At 45.1% G+C, this 21,001-nt stretch overlaps 1 protein-coding gene across 1 annotated transcript; it reads right to left on the bottom strand.

Moving 5' to 3' along the window:
* Positions 1–10,485: 10,485 nt before the first annotated feature.
* Positions 10,486–20,985, bottom strand: MIS18A (MIS18 kinetochore protein A). Its single transcript, XM_037525034.2, has 5 exons — positions 20,611–20,985; positions 17,887–17,953; positions 14,296–14,418; positions 12,135–12,231; positions 10,486–11,545 (listed from the first exon to the last, which is right to left on the bottom strand). The coding sequence occupies exons 1-5, from the start codon at positions 20,948–20,950 to the stop codon at positions 11,459–11,461; spliced, it is 714 nt and encodes a 237-aa protein (XP_037380931.1). The 5' UTR covers positions 20,951–20,985; the 3' UTR covers positions 10,486–11,458.
* Between the last annotated feature and the right edge of the window lie 16 nt (positions 20,986–21,001).

Genomic DNA, 21,001 nt, shown 5'->3' with positions numbered 1-21,001 from the left:
TTGAATTTTTGGAGCTTGCTAAGGAAAAAGCTTTACAATGTACCTTTCAGGGAACTCAAAATTGTCTTTACAGCTTGGGACTTAACGATTTCCTTCTAACCCAAGGCACCTTCCTATGTGGATGGTAGAAAGAGATGTTCTTCTCCTTGGAGACCCTGAGGATGACCGCGAGGAGGCTGCAGGCCCTGGCCAGTGGGACAGCTGGGGCCTCCCCTCTCTGTGTCCTGTGCTTTCCGCTTATCCACTCGGAGAGCAAGTGAGTATCTACTGCGCCTCTCTGCCCTAGGCATGGCAGAGGAAAGCAGAGGCACCCTTGGGGTCTCCCTGACAGAGAAGGGGGAAGAGTTGAAGGTTCTAGGGGGACATTCCCTAGAAGACCACATATATGGTGCCACCACCAGCAGAGCTGTACACGGACAGCCGTGAACAAGGGCCCAAGGGCAGTAGGACACCAGAGCCCTTCTTGTGGATGGAACCCTCACCCCTACCTGCCTTTGCTTTGAATGGGGGAGTGGCAGGTAGGCGGACGCAGTGGGGATTCCGGCTGCAGGATTGTCTCTCTGGGGTTAATTCAGGCTGTGCATTTCCATTCCTGCTCCCAACTTGTGCCCTGGGGGCCCTGTCCCTCCTGGAGCCAGAATTCCCAGGATTCTTTATTAAAATACTTTCCCCAGACTTCCCTTCCAGCTGTTTTTATCTCTGAGAGCAGGCTGACCTCTGCCTCTCCTGGGCTGGACAGGATCATACTCAAGTCACTTTGCAGTGTCAGGACGGCCTCCTGGCTGAGGGGAGAGTTTGGGGGAGAACGCCGCCATCCCCCAGAATCACACAAGAGGTTTCTCTGCTGAGCAGGGCCTTTTGCCTGCCTGTGCTGGCTTCTTCTGCCTTTGGGGGTGATAATCCAGCAGGCAGGCAGGCTGTCTGCTCAGCCTGAAATGTCCCTAGTATTGCTTTCTAGAAGCTCCCACTCAGGCACCACAACTTCCGAATTATCCAGCATTTGTCGGTTGCTTTATAAAAATCCATTTTCCAGGAGAAGCTGAAAAAAATTGGAAATAGTTGATCAAATAGAAATTTTTTAAATAGCATTTTGAAAAAAAAAAAAATCCCTATGAACATAAACTGCTCCGTGACTTTAAGCAGTTTTTCACAGCTGTACCCCATTCACCCCTGCGACAGTCCAGCTCAAGGACAGGTTCCTCGGTTATCTGGAATATGGGCAGAGAGCCCAGCTTTTCTCCTCGTTCTTCTTGTGTGTTCATTCCACAAGTGAACCCTAATAAAACTCAGAGTTCAAGGGGCTCAGATATCCCACAGAAGTTGCACGTTCCAGTTTTACTCATCATACATGTGCAAAGATTCCACTAGATATTCCAAACCTCATTGTTTATGATACAAAGAGTGGGGACATAACCTCATACCTAATGCCAGGAGTTTGGTTAAATGAATTTATCAATCCTCTGAATCTTATATAGTTATTAAAATAATTGTAAAAGGGGATTTGTTGGCATGGACGAGTGTCGAGGACATTCAAAATATAACAATATGACTGTATTATTATAGCTATCATTTTATATTATAGTATCATTTTATATGGTACATTTTGTACTATACTATTTTATCCTTATGCTAAAATGCATAGGGAATACGGTGGCAAAATAAATACTAAAATAATAAAAGTAATTATTTATGGATGTTTGGATTACAGTGATTTTTCTTGTCTTCATTTTGGTTATGTGTACCTTTTAATTTTTCTACAGTAAATGTATATTTCTTGTATAGGTTGCAATGAACTGAAGGTTTGGGTCCTACACCCCTCCCCACAAAATTCATTTATTTATTTATTTATTTATTTTTAAAGATGTATTTATTTTTATACAAAAACCAGGGAACAGGCCAGATGCGCGGGAGGGTGAGAGGATTCACTAGAGACAGAGTGGGGAACAGAACAGGCAGACTGAAGATATCCACTGCTGAGGGGAACAGCGGGCGAGACAGGAAAGGTCTGCGGCGCCATGTGGGACCCTCGCCGGCCGGCCGGGATCGAACCCACGCTGCAGAGGCTGCGGACAGCTTCACAGTGCAGGGCTCAACCACCTGTGCCACCAGGGAGACCCCCCCAAAAAAATTTAATGTATTGAAATCCTAACCTCCAATGTGATGGTATTAGGAGGGAAGGCCACTGGGGGTGACTAGGTCAGGAGGGTCATGCCCTCATGAATGGGATTAGTGTCCTCATCAAAGGGACCCTAGAGAGGTCTCCCTTCCCTCCACCCCATGAGAATCCAAGAAAATAGCCATCTGCAACCCCGTCACGGGCTTCACCACACCCCAAGCACACTGCCACCTGCTCTTAGCCTTCCAGGCGCCAGAACCAGAAGAAATAAAAGTCTGTTGTCTATAAGCCACCGAGATATGGTGTTTGTTATTGCAACTCAAACAGACTAAGACTACTGTTTAAAGTTTGGAAATTATTTCTTCAGGAAGCCCCACCTGGTTAAAGATCAAATGTGTGTTGACACCTGAGGTGAATGTATTTATACTATGAAAGGACAGTCTTTTCCATCTATTTTATCATTAACTTGCTGTACGTGATAAGCTCAGTTTTCCTCTGGACAGAGAGCAATAAACATATTTCATGTCCACTGCCAGTGTATTGGATGAGCATTAATCATTAACAGCACACACTGCTTTCATGTTTATTGTGTTGGGGGGTGTTGCCCAGAAACCTGATGTATCCTGCTCAAACATACATCATAATGAGTGTACTCTTCACTGCACAAGTTCACAAACCGCTGTCTGGGGTCATCCTGAATTGTGCTTCCTTAGAGGCTGTCAGAGTCCCAGAGGCTTTTGCCTTACTTCTGTTTGTTTTTTTTTTTTTTTAATAGAGGCATGTTTTTATTTTATTTATTTATTTGTTTGTTTTGTTTAGTTTATACATACACTGGGTACAGTCAGAAGTGCAGGAGGGTGAGAGGATTCACCAGAGCCAGAGTGGGGAGCAGAACAGGCAGACTGATGAAGTGCACTGCTGAGGGGAGCAGCGGGCGGCAGGAGAGGTCTGCGTGCCATGTGGGACCCTCCTCCGGTGGCCGGGGAGCAGCCGGGGATCGAACCGGCGCCTCAGAGGCCGCGGGCAGCTTCGCAACCCAGCGCTCAACTGCTGCGCCACCGGGGAGCCCCGCCTTCACTTTTGTTTTGATTTCCCGTTGGATTCCCTGAGCTGTGCTCCCAGCCCCCCATGTCTCTCCCTGCCCCCTTTGGGCACCCACCTGCCTGCCTCTCAGCAGAGGGCCTGGAAGCCTCAACCCTGGAGCCACAGTTTCCAGACTCCGCTGGCTGAAGAGACAATTGTTCCCAAGGGAGCTTAGGCTATGCCACAAAAGGCAGGGGACCTACTGGCCGCCCCCCTGGGACGGATGAGGTCTGTCCTCCCTCGTCTCTCCCTCGTCCCCTCCTTTGGACAAGGCATTTTGTAGCCTCAGTGGCAGTGACAACTGAAGATGGAAGTGGTTCTGGCCAGACTCAGCCCTGCCCTTTCTCTTGCATCTTGGCTGAGGCAGAACCTTCCCCTCTTTGGTGACAAAAACAGTTTCCTTTTCCTATGAGAATGCTGATTCTGTTACTCCTGACTTGGAATCTCACCCAGGGATCCTCAGACTGGACACTCTGGGTCTATTTTAAATGTGCTTTTACCTGCCCCATCCCCCCCCAGTCCCGAGACCACCTTTCAAGTGCTCATTTCCCAGCTAGAGGGAATCAGAGTGAACAGGCTTTATCCTTACAGAGAAAAACAGAATCAGGATTAGTCCCAAGTCTCCTCCTGCACGACTGTGCCACGCGGGGGGAACGTCAGAGCCGTCAGGACTAGGTTCTCCCAGGGTTTCCTTCAGAGGGGAGAGACAACAGCGTTGCCTTGGAAACTGCCCAGCGGCTGGGCTGGCTCCGCATGGGATTTTGCTTGTCCTCTCTATGGCTGACATCCAACCCCGGCTAATTGAAGTTCAGGACAGTGAGGGTTTTGCTGAGGGGATACAGGCGTGGGGAACAGAGAACAGGAGAGAAGGAGCAAAAGGGAAATGACAACAGGCCGTGTGAAAGCAACACAAGGAGGACCAAAAACATCATTCTTAAGGATTCATGTATTTCAAAGACAAACACTCCTTTTTAAAAGCGATTTTATTGAAGTAACGGTGGTTAACAACACTGTATATGATTTGGGGGTACAGGTTCACACCCCTTCAGAAGTATGTCACCACAGCCCACCCACCACCAAAGCCCCCCCTCGGAGTCCCTCGCCCTTATGGTCCCCATATACCCCTGCCCTGTCCTGCCCTCCAGTGGCCTCAATCCACAGTCAGACTTCTAGCGTTTGTTTTGGTTTAGTTTAGTCTATTCCTTGGCTTTGTTTCTGCATATCCCACACGGGAGTGAGATCATCTGGTATTTTAAGATTCATATTCTTGATGAACATTAGTGACCGGAGAGGCTGCTCAATGAAGTGCTCATGTGCCCACATGTTGGTTCTATCCTAACTCCCACCAGCTGATTCAAGAGCATCTTCCCGCAGAGCCACCTGCCCGCCACCGATGGCTGTTCCTTAAGCCACAGCAGCATATGGGGGGGGAGGGCACTTTGCTAAAGGGCACAGTGTTGTGAAGGCCACTGAGTCACAGATGCTTGCATGAGCCCCTACCAGTTATTGATCATGTTGCGCATTTCAAATCAATGCTTCATTAAAACAACAAAACTTTTTGACTGTTTTTACTAGATGGATTAAAGATCACTCTAGTCCAGTCCCCTCCTTGTATAAACGAGGAAGCTGAGGCTGGGAGATGGGAAGCCAAAGGCGTGGGTTGCTTGTTTGGTAAGAGGCACGCAAAACCCAGACCCCAAGGCTTCCAAGTCTGGCCCACCTTGCAGCTCTACCTCAAAAAGTATTTTAAAAAAAAATGAATGGAAATCAGACTTAAAATGGAGCTGTGTGACCCGCCCTTCACTCCAGCTGATTTCCATTTGCTTCTTCACAAGCACCAAGTGCTTTCCCACCTCAAACTACGCACACCTGCTCTCTCCTCTGCAGGGGCCCTTCCTGTGTGTTTGCTCTGGCCTGACCCACACCCTTGGCCTCCTTCCTACGCATCCCTCCAGCCTCAGGGTCGACAGATGGGTATATGGATGATGGATGATGGATGGAAATAGAACTGAATACTGTAAGGTTTGGAAAATGTTTTAACCCAAATAAAATGGTTTTGAGGGCCATCCCGTAACAAGATAGCACCGTTTCATCACATTTCCAAAGGAACAGCATTAATACATGGGGGGGACTCCTGGGAAGTCTCGCGAGTCAGACACATTGGCGAGGTGATGAGAAACAGGTGTCTTCAGGGCCCTCTTGGCAATTGCACCGCACTCGGGACTTAGAGGCCTTAAGGGAGGGGACAGTCATGGAGCTGAGTCAGGGAGGGGTAAGCCATGGCTTGGGAGGGGCACCCCACCAACCTCGCGGTGTGACAGTCAAATCTGGGGGAAATGCTGCACGGAGTAAGATGGACACCCACATGGCGAGCAGACTCTCCTGTCTCCCCGCTGCTCCCCTCAGCAGTGGGTCTCAGTCAGGCTGCCTGTTCTGCTCCCCACTTTGTCTCACCCCCCCCAATCTATGGCCTGCACCCCAGCTCTTGTATGCATAAATAAATCTTAAAAAAAAAAAAAAGGATGGACACCCCAGGCAGGCTCCGGATTACCCAGGCCGCAGGCCATGCCCATTGCTTTCATTCAGTTGTTTGCTGTGAGAGCCGCGGGGCCACACTCCAGGTGAGGGTGCGGCAGGTGGGGGCTCAGGGGCCACCTGCGAGCGCACAGGCCGCCCCGAGGCTTCCGCGGAGAAACGCGGCCCCTGGTGGTGGAATTAGGAACAATTAGGAACAACCCGACGCGGGGAGAGGCGTCCTGACCGTTCCCCGGCGTCCGAGGAGGCAGTGAGACAGGGCGGGCGCGTCCCAGACACGACAGACAGACGTGACAACACAGGTGAGCGGAGGAAGGCGCGCCGTATCCCTTGTCATCTAACCGGCGCGCCCTAAAGTTGCACCAGCGGGCAGGGTCTGGGCCCACCCCAGGGCGGGGCCCGGGTCTGTGTCTTAGGAGCCGCTGGGGTGATGCTCTCCCCCCAGGGGCCGCCTCCTCTCTAGAGAACACAGGTCCCCGCGACAGTGGACAGTGTCCCCAGGGGTTAAATTCCTCTCCAGGGGCCTCCCTGGTGGGAGGTTAAGCACCGCACTAAGAAGCAAGCCGCAGCCTCTGCAGCATGAGTTTGATCCCCGGCCAGGGAGCTACCCACATGGCGCAACAGACCTCTCCTGACTCGCCTGCTGTTCCCCTTAGCAATGTATTTCAGTCACTCTGCCTGTTCTGCCCCCACTCTGTCTCTGGTGAAACCTCTAACCCCCACACCTCTGGCCTGTACCCCAGCTCTTGTATGCATAAATAAATACATCTTTAAAAATAAATAAATTCCTCCCCAGACACACACTAGGGACCACTTTGCTTTTGCATGTTCAGACTCTAGGACTCCTCTACCCCAGCTTTGAGGTGATCTACACACACACACACACACACACACACACACACACACACAGCGCCCCCAGAAGCGTCCTGTGAAGGCTCAGCCCTGCCCCGGCCCCATCCAGGACCCTCTCAGAAGCGGGCCCACGTTTCAGGGGTCACAGGAGGGGCCTCATGGATGCCAGGGCGGTAGAAGCCAGGGTTTTCTCGCACGGTGCCCGGGACACTGCCGCGAGCCGCGGGCTTCCAGGTGCCCCTTGTGCGCACCTGCCGAAGCCGGCTCAGGATGCTCGGGCAGCTGCTCCCCCACGCCGACGGCAGCCTGGAGCCCGTGGAAAGGCCGGCCTCAGCTGGCAGCGCGGGAGCTCCACGCAGCCCCCCTCCATGCCAAGAATTCATTGAATTTGGTTAAGAAAAAATTTTGATAGGAAGTATTTTTAACTTGGTGTGGGAGGAGGAAGATGGAATAGATAAGACAGCAGAATGATCACAGGTGGGTAATTATACATGTAGATGAGTTCCGTTTGGTAATTTTCCCTTGGATTCCTATTTACACGGTTAAGATTTTATTCTAACCCCACACACCACTGCATTTTGGAGTAGTTTCTTTTTATTCTTGTATGTCAATTCTGAAATATTAAAAGGAGTTTCAAACACTGACAGATAATTTTTTTCTGGGTTTGTTTTGGTTTTTGTTTTCAGATTTGTCCATTCACCATCCTAACTGTACGTAGTAGATAGGGGATTGAAACTTGCTCTCTTCAATTAACAAGGGCTAATTACCACCAGTCTACCAGGCCCCCCAGTATGTTGGGCCCCAGGGGGAAAAAGCATCCTACTCTTGCAGGATTCCCACAAAACTATAATGTGAAGTCAAAGTAATGAGGTGAGAAGAACATCTTGAAGTGACTTAGGAAAGATAAAGTGGAAGTAATTATTTTTTTTTCTTTATATATATTACATCATTGTTCATTTTTAAACAATGTTTGCTTCTCTCCCCACTCAGGTGTAGTCCCCATAGAATTTGCTTCACCAATTCACCCGTGTACCATCACCACGGTCCCCAGTGGATATTACTTTTGATGGAGAAATCAGGAAGGACATCCTGGAGGAAGTGGCACTCAAATAGAACCTCAAAGGACAGGTAAGACCTGTGTATATAGAAAAAGGGCAGATGTGAAATGCAGAGAATGTTCTGGTTGATTAAAAAAAAAAATCAGCATGCCAGATAGGAAAAGTGGGGGGTGGCCCTGGAGAGCCCTGTGTGCTATATTCTGTGTGCCATGGGATAATGACAAACATGGAGTCCTTTGACAACAGTGTGGTCCTCGTGTCAGGGGTTAGGTCAGCATGAAGACCAACTGAACAATTCAGGCAAGAGGTAAAGTCTAAGAGGGAAAAGGAAAAAGAGGCTGTGAGCTCACAGGAAAAACATATTTACCTCTGCTCTGGGTTTCTGGTGCAGAATTCCTACACTTGGTGATACCTGCATGTCAGGAGTGTCTTTGTGCTAATGAGGTGACTCAGGTGGGCTTCTGGATGAGGACTAGTCATCAGAAAGAACAAGCCTTGCTAAGAAGCGTGGGATTTTCACGCTTCTCCAGAGAGGCCAGAGGGGCTGGAAGGAAGCTAATGTCTGGTCACACCCATGAGGAGGCCCCCATAAATTCCCAGTAGCACAGTTGTTTGGGGAGAGCTTCCAGGTGGGTAAACACATCCACACCCCATGAGGGTGACGCACCCCAACTTCACAGGGACAGAAGCTCCAGCACTTGAGACTCTCCCAGAACTCGACTGGGTACCCTTCATCTGTCTCCTTCCTCAGAGTCTTTTATAATAAACTGGTGGGCACATTCCTGAGTCAGCTGCTCTAGCAAATTTATGCAACCCAAGGCAGTCAGGCATAGGTGAACATGGGAACCCCAGGAGAAGCACTGTCTGTTGGTCAGCAGCACCGGTGACAACCTAAACTTGCCACCAGGTTCGAAAGTGAATGGGGTAGGCGTGGGGACAGTCATGTTGGACTGAGCCCATAACTGGGGTCTGACGTTCTCTCCAGGCAATGTGTTGACTTGAGTTAGTGCAGGCACCCCAACTGGTGTCTCAGAGTTGTTTGGTTGTGGGGGAAACCTCCCGACTTTTGACCAGAGTGTCACAGAGAAATGAGAATAAAGGAGACGCGCCAGGAAAAAACACAGAGGTGGAAGACTTGGGTTTCCCTACACACAGGAGGAGCAGCACTTTCCCTTCATATAGGGAGGGAGGAAGTGGACTTGTCGGCTGGGAAATTTATGAACATGACAAGATTTTGCTCAACAGAACCCACATCCCCCAGTCTTTGTGATCATCTAGGGAGGTCATTCCAATATCAGTTTCTACACTTTCTCCATGAAGAACTAGGAAGAGCCCTTTACAGGGGTGGCTGAAAGAACAATCTAGGGGTAGATCTGTCCAAGGCCTCTGATGGGTCCATTTCTGCTTCAGGATGCTCCTCCTAACTCAGACAGGGAGTCTCACCAGAAGCACCGGGTCTTGCTTTTTAGTCCTGAGAAATAGAAACAAGAACTTGTTCCTCAAGACATAGACTTCAGTATCTGGATCTACAGGCAATTGGATAAAAAATATCTACAGGCAACTGGATAAAAAATACCAGCCTTGGGCCTCCCCAGTGGCGCAGCGGTTGAGCGCTGGGTTGCGAAGCTGCCCGCAGCCTCTGAGGCGCCGGTTCGATCCCCGGCTGCTCCCTGGCCACCGGAGGAGGGTCCCACATGGTGCGCAGACCTCTCCTGCCGCCCGCTGCTCCCCTCAGCAGTGTACTTCGGTCCTTCTGCCTGCTCTGCTCCCCGCTCTGGCTCTGGTGAATTCTCTCACCCTCCCGCGCTTCTGACTGTACCCAGTGCATGTATAAACAAAAACAAACGAATAAATAAATAAAAACACATGCCTCTTTAAAAAAAAAAAAAAATACCAGCCTTCTGATGAGACTGTGCAAAGCCAGCAAGACCAGGCCACCAGGCTTCATGGCAACAGGCGACCCCAGGAGAAGCTTGCCTGGAGCAGGGAAGGGACTGCCCCCTCTGCAAACACCACAGAACAGGGTGCAGGGAAGACTAAGCAGTTCTCTCTTAGCATTGCAAGGTCACTCCAAGTAACATCAGGCCAAGATGTGGACTGTGACTTACGACACAAGATTGCTCTTTGGATTTACTATCAGATGCTTCAGTGGAGACATTAACAAGGTGCCTGAGCAGTTCCCACCTGCACCAGGTTTGGTTATTAACAGTCACGTGGGACTGAGCCCATAACTGTGGTACTCTACCCAGAAACTCAGCTCTGGGCTTCACTGAGGGAAGGCCCAAGCTAGAAGCCACCATTAGGGCATGGAGCTGTTTGTCTCTTGATCCACAATAGAGAATTCTTTGGACACCACACATTAGAAATTACTTTCCAATGGTGAAATGAAGAGGCTTTAAGATGAGCACATTGTCTGGACATCCTGCCCATGTGAACTGGGCAGGATCGAGGGAGGCAAAGCTCCTGCCTCCGTGCAGGGTCCTCACACCGACTGTTGGAGGAACTGTTATCTGTGCAACTAGAAAGTGAGTGTGGCCAAAATATTCTATCTGTTTTGAAGGACCTTTCACCCGGGGGGGGGGGGGCACTGAAGTCCCTAGAGGATAGTACTGGGACCCTAACCCAGTACTGGGACAGGACACAAGCCTGTCCCAGCGGCTGCCTCATGGCCAGCCCGTGTTACTACTGTTATTACCAGCTTTCATGCCACCATTCCACCTGGAAGGGGGTCTGAGAAAGGAGACCAAGGAGGCTTACTAATTTTTAATTATTAGAGGCTGCTACAATCTATCAAAAAGAACTCAGTGATTGTGAAAGATCAAATCAGTCAAATTTAGGACCTTCTGCTGTGATCTTAAGTATTCCCAGAACTAATTAGGGAACTTCTGAGCAGAAATTGGGGGTTACTCATAGACCGTTGGAACTGTTATGTGACCTCATGTGGACCCACATCAGAAAGGGGCCTGGGAAATCTGGGGTTTCCTCTACATTCCTAAGCAGCTTGCCACAGTGCATGTCTGGGAAATACGTACAATTCATGGCATCAAGGTTCTGAGCTCAGTTAAGCACCACAATTCTGTTTCATAAAAATCAATCTTAAAGCATTTTGTTTTCATCTTTATTCTCTTCCTGATTATAAAAAATAATCTTATAGAATAGTGAAAAACAGAAAATTTCCCCAGAATTCCACCCTCAGTGATTACTACCCTGTAAGTTAAATCTTCCAAATGTTTTTAGGTATCCAGTAGTAAATAAACAGGATCAACTGGAATTCTCCAATACATATAAACTATTCTGCTCTTGTGCAAGTTTTCACATAGTTCTGATTAATAATTCAACTGAGTGGTTTCCCCGGAGCTTTATGCATTAGGTTTCAGAAAAGATTCAACCACACAGTAGCTGGTAAAACCTCTAAATTTTCTCACCATTCACTATTAAATATTGCCCAAAGTATTATAGGCGAAAAGTTTAAAAAATAGGAAATAAAGAATAATGAATTTGATATGGGAGAGAAAACAGTCCAGAAAACCTCATTCTTGCATCAAAATAAAAACCTGTACATTGCAATTCCACCAAGTATCAGAAAATGACTCTGAAATTTGAATTTGGTCAACAGTCATCTCTAGGTCATCAAACAGAGCCGTAAAAGTAATTCTACATTCTTTTTCTTGGACCAATGTGAGAGAATACAACGTATGTGGCCATCTAGAATGTCTTCAGTTCTAAGTGAAGTGAAATGATAACAAGATCTAGCAGAGATGAAAGAATTTTCCACTGGCTGGGGAGTTCAGGATGGGGAACTTGGCACAGATATTCAGCTTTTGCAAGTGGAGGAAGTGAAGGAAAATTTCGACTCAATCTCCCACAGCTTCGTCTGTAATGCCTTCAGAACATCTTCCATCTATTGAAGAAATATTTTTAAACATACAATTATGATTAAAATCACACAGGATTAAAACATATAGTAAGTACTGCTACAATTTCTGAACACTGTACACTATACATATTCAATGTTTTATGAAATAGAGGCATCAACTAAATTTCACTTAAAAATAGACATAATTCTATTAACAGCAGTTCTCAACCTCTAATCTGTAGCTCTTTTATGTGCTCGTCACTTTCTTGCCTCACTGGCCATAAGATGCCAAAATTCAAAAAATAAGGCAGCTTCTACCATGGGGATTGAATCAAATGAAATACTGAATGGAGTAAAAGATACATTTTTAGGTTAATAGTTTTAGAACATATACTGTTTTGATTCTGGCATGAAATGTCTTCCTTGTTGGTTTTTTGATAAAACTTTAGCTGAAGCTGTAATTCGTTTCCCCAAAAAATGACTTTACTAACAAGTGAAATGAAATCAGCACTCTCTACTGAGAAGGTTCTAAGATTAAAACAGATGTCATTATGAGGATTATCTGTGGAGGAGCACTTGTCCACCGACACGGAGCTGCTCATATAGAGATATAAAAAGTACAGAACAAAATTACCTGTTTTAGAGATTTTTCTATTTCAACTCTGCTTTCAAGATTAAAAAGCTCTTTCTCTTCTGACACAATTTGCTTTTCAGAAGACCCTAAAATATAACTGAAGTACAGCAAAGCACAAAGTTAAAACGTGAAAAGGGAACAGATATTAAATGCCTGTTGATAATACTAAATCTTATTATAGGTTAGTGCCAAGTGAACATGAAAAAACAACTTTTTTTGTTAATGGCAACTTACATAAAATCATGTTTTTTTTCCATAACAGCTTTATCCAGATGTTCCTATACATTTCCCAATATTATATTTTATTATTGCTCTTTAATAACCTGGATGGCAAAACATTAATACTTATAGTTCAAAGTTCTATTTTAAAGTTTAAGAATCCAGAGGGAGCCACTGCTTTTTTGGTTTTTTGGCTGTAAATTCCAGGAACCTGTGTACCTTTGAATTTGACTTTTAGTAAATAATCACCTGTAGCGCAGCTCCTGCCAACCCAGATCTGGGCAACTTCAACAGTTACCTTCCCATTAGTCTCTGCTGGACTTTCTGGGGTTATGAGATGCTGTGGCTTAAAAAATTCTGAAGAGCAGAAAAATTGGCCTGGGAGCAGGAGGAAAACAAGCCCAGCATTTGTAGCCAAATAAAAGGAAAAGGTGCTAGTATTTCTCAAAAGAAAGCTCAATTTATTTGCATTTCTTTAGAAATCTTTCATCACATGTAGCGACTTCATTATGTCACTTGTTTTGCCAGATAAAAAGTCTTCTCTTGAAAACCCTATTGATTTTATTTCTGAGAAATGGCTAGGGACAAACATTTGCAAAGGCAATTAACACCCTGTTTATAAAAAAGAACCATGCGATGAGGTGGAAATGTTAAATAACATTGAGTAATTTATAAAACCGTGCGTCCACACTGCGGAGGATATCCACTTGAAAAACACACCAGGTTCTTTGGCATCAAAATCCTGCCCCCAGAGGTAACTTTTACCCTAAATTCAACTGTTCAGGAAAAAGCAGTTTCACTATTATGATTTCCTGTGGCAAAATCTTCTGTTTTCTTTTATACAGATATATTACTTTTTAAAGTTTTATACCAGTCCAAGTGGATGAACATTTCACATCTTTCGTACTTGTCCTCTCCCATACCTAATTCTCGGGAGGCTAGGAGCACCTGTTCGGGTCTAGCTATTCTTTTCATGGAAAAAAAACAGAACAGATCTGGTATCTCTCTGGACGGGCCTACATGCTTTACAACAACGAACAATACGTCTTACATTATTCTTTTGTGTAAGAACTATAAAAAGTTCACAGACTTAAAAATGGTGATCTAAATCTAAGTTTCAAACAAGGTGGCAGAACTGCAGTTATTACAGAATAATTAGATGAGAAATTATAATTATTAAAAAAAAAGAATACTGTTTTAAGGAGTAAGTTGAAATTAATGGAGTGGCAAAATATCTCTAGTAATGAAAGTATAGGCATTCTTTTCTCCCTGAATTGTTCACCTTTCCTGATATATAAGGTTTCTCAGATTTCCTTGAAGTCTAGAGGATTACATCTCTTTCAGGGTAAGTGAAGATACATTGGTGCCAACTGATTTGTGTTTCCTTAAAAAGGCTGATGAATTGGGAGGCCATTAAGGGATCTGAAATTCTTTAACTTAATGCCTGTCATCAGTCCTTAATTTGCCTTATTTCTTAACACTTTTTAGAAATACAGGAAAGGGAAGGTATTTTCTTGCAGCTCTCAAAATAGTGGGTCATTCTTTACTAGATGCAAGGAAATATATAGTTAAGATTTATACCTAACTTAAAAAAATTTAAGTTTTTTAAATTCCCATTTCTTCATGACTTTCACAAGGATAAAAACTAGAGGAAAATATAAGGGACAAAACATATTGACCCATACAATTACTTTTAAAAACTTCTATTAAACTAGATTCAATTTTTAAAAGCAAGATCTTCTTACTAGAAAAATTTTGCTCACAGTGCTTTCTCTTACAATTCAGATTGTCTTACTCTTCCAACACCAAACAAATCAGGTCAAATATTACTTGGAAATCTATTTTAAAAGTGTTGATTCTGCTCTGAAGTTTTCATATCAGTTTCTCTACACACAACTTTCTGGGAAATCAGTTGTAACGGTCATTCATATATCAAACTTACCTTTCGATGGCTTCAACACTGAGGCAGAACAAGTCCCTCTTGTAATCTAGACCTTTGGGGGTGCATCTGTATAGGAAGCCAAGGTTGAGTGAGCACCCAGCACAGTATAAAGTTTGCAGAATGCTGCAGGAGAGGACACCAGTGCTTAGACACAAGCAGCAACCTCATGACAAAACCACATTGTTAACTTCCAAAGACAAGTAAACATTCAAGTTGCAAAGTATGTTCTTCAGACCCTACTAAGTGCTGTGTATAAAGGAGGAAAAGACATCGTCAGATGTTATTAGAAAAGTAGCCCCTTGTCTCTAGGCCACTCTGATGGAAGCACCTAGTAACAAGAGTTATGTATGTGATGAGAGAGAGAATATACCTAAGTGCTGTTTCTCTAGAATGTAAATGCCTCCATCTGGTATTAAGAAAAGTCTAAAATCTGGAAATAAGACAAAAGGATTCCACATGTCCTTTTAATGTTATACTGTCCAGCAAGCCCACCTGTGATCATTCACATTCCGGGGCAGAGGGCGGCACTTTCTCTACAATGATCTAGAGAATAAACATCCTAGGCCTGCAGGCCGTCCCTCTACCACCGCAGCACGGAGCAGCCACAGACATGTAACTGGACAGACACTCTGTGTTCCTACAAAAATGTGTTCACAAACACAGGTGCCTGGTTCACTCCAGCAGAGGTAGCAGTATTTGCTTACTTCTCAGATGTAGTTAAGATGACTGGGGTTCAGACACTCTAAAGATAGCTGATGGCCTGTAGAAAGAAGACTACTAAGTTACAGATGATTTTAGTCTGGAAGAGAGCGAACATCTCTTGCTACTAGGAAAGATGACCGCAAAAGCAGAGGGTTAGCTGTCCCATAGGGAGCTTCCCCGCTTAGCCAGCTGTGCCATATGCTGGCTCCCTCCTTAAATCTTTGACATGTATTTGTGAGAGTTGCCTTTTTTAAAAGTTATACTTTGACACCAGCACTGTTCTACCAACTATGGATATGTTACAAGTAGTAATTCACAACTATTTTACTTAATAAATATCACTATTTCCCCAGTTAATTGTTTCTTCATTCCAGCTACTTCTCAATGCAAGCTCTACATTTGAAAACCCTGCCCACCCCATGGCAACATATTTAAATTCTTTAAATCTTAGAATTCACTGCCTCCCAAATGCCTTACAAAATGACCCAATTTCTCATGCCATAAATCAGTATCTACACTAAACTTACATTCCCAATACAAGCTAATTAAATCTGGTAATGATCATAATACACCACCAAAAATAGTTATTTCAAAAGCACTGCAATTCTTACGGTGAAGCACTTATAACAACTAAAGAGCCATTCCTACCATCAAGCAGAACGGAGGCACCAAGACTACTAGCATCACCGGTCACCACAGACACCTAGTTACCTGGAATCACTGCAGCAACATAAGGAACAAAGAACAAAGTGGCTCCCAGGGTGATAAATTATAAGCTCTCACTGATGACATGATCAACACTATCACTATATGTTAAGCTTTCATGGGCTTTGATAAGCTTCTTTAAGCCTCAGGAAGGAACCCCAGCTCTATGACCAACGGACCAGGTGGATCTCCTTGCTACGCAGTCACTACAAAGTGGCTGTAGCCTATCACCAGGACCGTGAACAGACGCTTCAGATACGTGTCATCAGCCAAGAAAGGACACTTAGATAAACCTAAAATATAAAATACACTCATCAATGGGTAAGACCGTTTTATCCTAAATTACCAAAATCAAACTAAATACCACTAAAGAGCTCATCCATTCATACTTCTAGCGGGATCTTGGGAAGCCACAAAGAGACAGTAACAACTGTTGTTGCACTGTCTCTCTGCTTGCAGAGTTGCAGCAAAATTGGCCAGAATTCACCCTTACCATAAAAACGAAAATATCAAATCCCAAGTAATTTCAGACAAGCAGTGAACCAGCTTGTAAGAACCTTAACAGATGACTCAGTGACTAGGGGACACAGCACTGCTCCCTTTCTAACATATTTCTATACCCACAAGCGCCCTGGCTGGCCATATGCAGAGTGGCTCTGGCAGCAGGGAGTAGGACAGACGCCCGTCAGAAAACTCCTGTGCATCCTAAAGCAATATGGCATTTCCGAAAGCATGGAGCATATGCCCCTGGTGAAATTCAAGATGATATGAGGCATAAATGGTGGGTTCAAGTGAGACGAGCAGAAGTAACACTGACTCAGGGAGGGAGAATCAATCTGTCAGTCCTAACAATAAAATGAAGACGGGCTCAGTCTTCAGGGGACTGGAGGGACTTTCAGGGGTATCTAACAGCTACAAGTCTGTTAACAGTGAGAACATACACCGCAGACCCAGAAGCAGCTAGGCAATAGCAACTGAGCTAGAACTTAATAACAGGTCTTCATGGTGATTATAATTGTAATTATTGTCCTTATTACTCTCTAGTGAAGGCAAGTGACAGGCTGACGGCAGTAACATAGATTCCTTTTAAAATAATTTAAGTAAAAATCCTGAGTCAATTTAATGAAAAATATTAAGCCATGATAGCACACTGGTACAGGGACATGACAAAAACAATGAAGGTGACATCAGTATGATTAGAGTTGAAATGCAAAGAACAAGTGACAGGGCACAAGGAGAGACACAAGTGTCACCCTAGCTCTTAATAGTGAGCCCCCTCTTCTCTCCAGGACTTACTTTCCTCATCTACAAAGTGAGAAATTATTTAAGGCTGGGTTTTCCAAAGTTTTAGTCACTTGAATGCCTGTATAACAATTTTGGGACAGCTACATACTACCTGTACTATCAGGAATTTAACTCTCCTTAAATAGAGTACTTTTTATATTTGAAATACATTTTATTCGAAAAAATCAAAAGAGGACATTCTAGCAATTCTGAAAAAAATGAAAAACCAATACTTTAAAATATCCATTAATGCATGTAACTACTAATTTCCATTTGTTCACGGAGGACCTTAAGTTACTTCATGTACATCAGTAAAACACACTTCAGGCAACAATTATGACGAAGCAGAGCTTCCCATGCAGTTTTCTGAGGATGCCACTTGCACGCGGTGGCTGGGATGCAGATGTCAGCGCTTCCACCCTGGGGTGGCAGCAGGGCCTGGGCTGCTGGAGACCCGTGCTGGTTGTTCTAGCCATGCGCAGCCTGTCTTCTACCTCAGCAGCTGCATGTATGTGTGGTCCCAGCATCTTCTGTGGGTGCCAGGACATGACAGATGTGGGTAGTGTTGGGCTAGGTACACTTTGACTCTGAGATTTTCTGATGCAGACATTTTCTTTTTCAATTTTTATTTTGGATGTTCTTCAGCAGCAAGCCCAAAGACCCAAAGGGAGTGTCAGAATATGCAACAGAAATTTAGCAACTCTCCCACTGCAGTCTCTAAAGGAGACCATCGGTATGCAAGAACTGGCACGTTAAAATGACTGACCTTATACTGAGCACCCACCATGAAAAGAGTCTTATCCCAAGTAATCTATTGCTAGTAATGCTTCTCAGGATTTTTATTTGAAAAATAAACATCTTCACTGGCATACATATTCACATACACATAACCTTACTCACCAACCATTTTCATTTTTACGTTTGGATAGGATCTGTTCCTTATCCACAGAAACATTACAGGAAACACCTAAAAAGAAGTTACAAGAATTGATTAACATGGTCTGTTATAATGCACATGCAGACATTTAAAGAACTTCTAATTCAACCTTTATCTTAGAACTCAGAAGGCCAGAAAAAACGACACACTCACAAAGGTGGTTCAAAATTACATCTTACAGGGCTCTTTCTAGAAAAAGATGATAGCGCAAAATGCTCACTCCAGCTCCAAAAATGGATTCTTACCTGGATGACTGCACTAACTCCAAACCAACCTCCCTACTTCCATGCTTCCTCTCAATGTTTTGTCAAAAAAAAAAAACTAGGTCAGATCACTCCCCTGTGTAAACACTCACTCACTGGATAGATCGTGATTCTGAGAACAACCTACAAGTCCCTGAATTTTTGGCCCCTTGCTTATCCCCTAAGCCATATCTTTATTCTCTTCCTCAACCCTATTAGCCTTAGGACCTTTGCACCAGCTGTTCCCTGTGCCTGAAAACACAGACAGACCCAGAACTGCAGATGCAGCCAAGCTGCCACTCAAGTATGGAGACAGCAGAAAGACAGTTTCAAGCAAACTTGGTTTTCTTGGGGATGGGGAACCACAATTAACCAAAGAACAATTCAGGAGTGAGAAAATTATTAATATAAAAGGACTGATGAATAGGAGTCTTGAAACTGAGAAATGAATTCATATTAAATGTTATAGAAACCAGACACATGGGTCTTGGGGAGCTCGCTCTCTCGCTCGCCTCCTGGCTTCATGGCTCCTGGCTTGCGGCCAGCTCTAAGAATGCCATTTGGGATTCCAGATTGGTGGATCAGGTAGGACGCATTTAAAACTTTGTCTCCCACTTTTCTCCCTGAGTTGTACATTTCCTCATTTGCCCTTCCCTTGTAAATAAACCTTTTATTAACCTTTCGTGTGTGCCTGCAGTAGAGTATTGATAAGTCCTTTTAAGCGCGCGGGTGAGGACCCACAGTCAGGCAACCTGTTTTGTATCGGGGCTGCTGCTCCCCGCTCTGGCTCTGGTGAATTCTCTCACCCTCCCGCGCTTCTGACTGTACCCAGTGCTTGTATAAATAAATAAATAAATAAATAAAAATTAATCTTAAAAATATATATAAAAAAAAATTTAAAAAAATAAAAAAAAATAAAAAGCTGTTAAATTAAATGAGATTAAACTCATCTACAAAAAGAAAAATTTCTCCTACTGTATCAAAAAAATCTGTATTAAATAACGCCTGGGGTTGTCAAGTCACAAACTTGCAGTTATAAAATAAGCAAGTCCTGTGGATGTAACTACAGCATGGAGGCTAGTTAGTAATACTGTGTTGTACATGTGAATGCTGCTGAGAGTAAATCTTACATTTTCATCACAAGAAAGTAAAACGTGTGACTGCATGTGGTTAACTAGATGTAACAGGTGTTAACTAGACTTACTCTGCCCATTCCACAACATATACAAACACTGGCTGATTACCTTGTACATCTGAAAGTGGTAAAATGTGATATGCCAATTACATCTCAGTTTTGAAAAACTTAACCCAAATACATGCTGTTCTAATGGTGGCAAACTGGAAACCACCTGGAGCTGTAGCAAGACACAGACTGGGAGGATTAACAGCATTTCCATTGGAGAAATCACTCCAGCACCACTTACTACATATTCTGAGCAAACTACTCCAAGCAGGTATTACCTGTTTTACAGGTAACTGAGGCACTGAGAGGCTAAGATGCTTGCCCATGGAGACAGGTCTAGTAAGTGACAGGCCAGATTCAACCCCAAGTAGCTACGAAAAATGTTAACTATATCTATATAAACTAATGTGGAAAAATATTCAGAATATACGTGCAGGATAAAAAAGGTAAGAATGCTTAACAGTATCAATAATATAACCTCATGGGTGTTTTTAAAGTTACATGTTTAAACACACTCATACATGCTTGAAGCATGTCTGGAACTAACCAGTACAGGGTATGAACTCTGGGGTATGAGCATGTGGGTCACTACACCATTCTGCACTATTTGATGCAAAGGATTAATTAATACGAACAAATTACTATGGGAGCTGTATGGACTCAGCAATGATCGTTAATGAACTGATGCATCGTTACGGAACACAGCAGGTCCCCAAAAGCTCCAGGAAACCAGGCAGACATTGGTTTATTCCTTTCTTCTTGGGATTCATCCCAAGGAGAACATCCTATAAACATCGATACACTGGTAGTGAATTTCTGCCATCCTGATACTTATTCTCTCAACTCTGTAGTAACACCTCACCCTGTCAAGTCATCTGCTGATAACTACCAAGATTTGAGAAATCTATCCTGGCATCTCCTTGCAAGAAGCAGGCAGCTGAAAAGCTTGATTTTCTAAATAAACTATTACCACTATTACCAGTTGACAGTATGCTAATTCGGGGAGGGGGGGAGTGATAGAGTGGCTGCACCCCAAAAGTCTACAACCTAGTTGGTCATTTTTTTCTGGGTACTGCTCACGACGAGGCTGATACGTGAGCCCAAAGTGCAGGGGCGACCGCCCCCTTTCCTGGCACGGCTCACCCTTTCAGAATGGGCCACCTCGAAAGACCCCGGGCACCCCGCCTCCTGCCGGGCCCCCCAGTGCAGCGCGCCTGGGAAGAAGGCGCCCCCCCACCCCGAGCCCGAGCCCGGAAACTGACAGCGCAGCAGGATGCAGTTGGTGTCCTCCTGGCTCATCACCCAGCTCAGCGAGTCGCCCAGCGGCCGCCGGCAGCCGGAGCACAGGAACACCAGCGGCATCTCCTCCTCCGGCGCCGGCCGCGCCCCCGGGCGCCCCGAACCCTCGGCGCCCGCCACCGACGCGTCCCCGCTCGCGGAGCTCCACGTGCTCGCCCACTTCTGCAGCAGCCGGTGGCGGCTCGAGTCTTCCGAGAGCCGCTTGCCCAACAGTGAGGAGTCGCTCCACTTGTCCCTGTCGCCACACGCGCAGTCGCTGCAGGCTCCGTTCTGGCAACAATCCTGTGACCAAGCCCCCGCCATTATTTACAAGTCACCCGCGCCGCGGAGCGTCACGGGAAAAGCGCCCCTGCG

This window comes from Talpa occidentalis, unplaced genomic scaffold (assembly GCF_014898055.3).
Source record: "Talpa occidentalis isolate TD23 unplaced genomic scaffold, MPIMG_talOcc4v2.1 talOcc4.4, whole genome shotgun sequence".
NCBI lineage: Eukaryota > Metazoa > Chordata > Mammalia > Eulipotyphla > Talpidae > Talpa > Talpa occidentalis.
Note: the sequence above shows the minus strand (reverse complement) of the source record. Positions and strands in the feature narration are given on the sequence as shown.

Coding starts and splice junctions, on each gene's coding strand:
- MIS18A (XM_037525034.2), bottom strand. CDS start 20,950: ATGGCGGGGGCTTGGTCACAGGATTGTTGCCAGAACGGAGCCTGCAGC. Junction 12,232..14,295: donor AGTGTTGAAGCCATCGAAAG/GTAAGTTTGATA, acceptor GCTGTACTTCAG/TTATATTTTAGGGTCTTCTG. Junction 11,546..12,134: donor TAGAAAAATCTCTAAAACAG/GTAATTTTGTTC, acceptor TTTCTTCAATAG/ATGGAAGATGTTCTGAAGGC.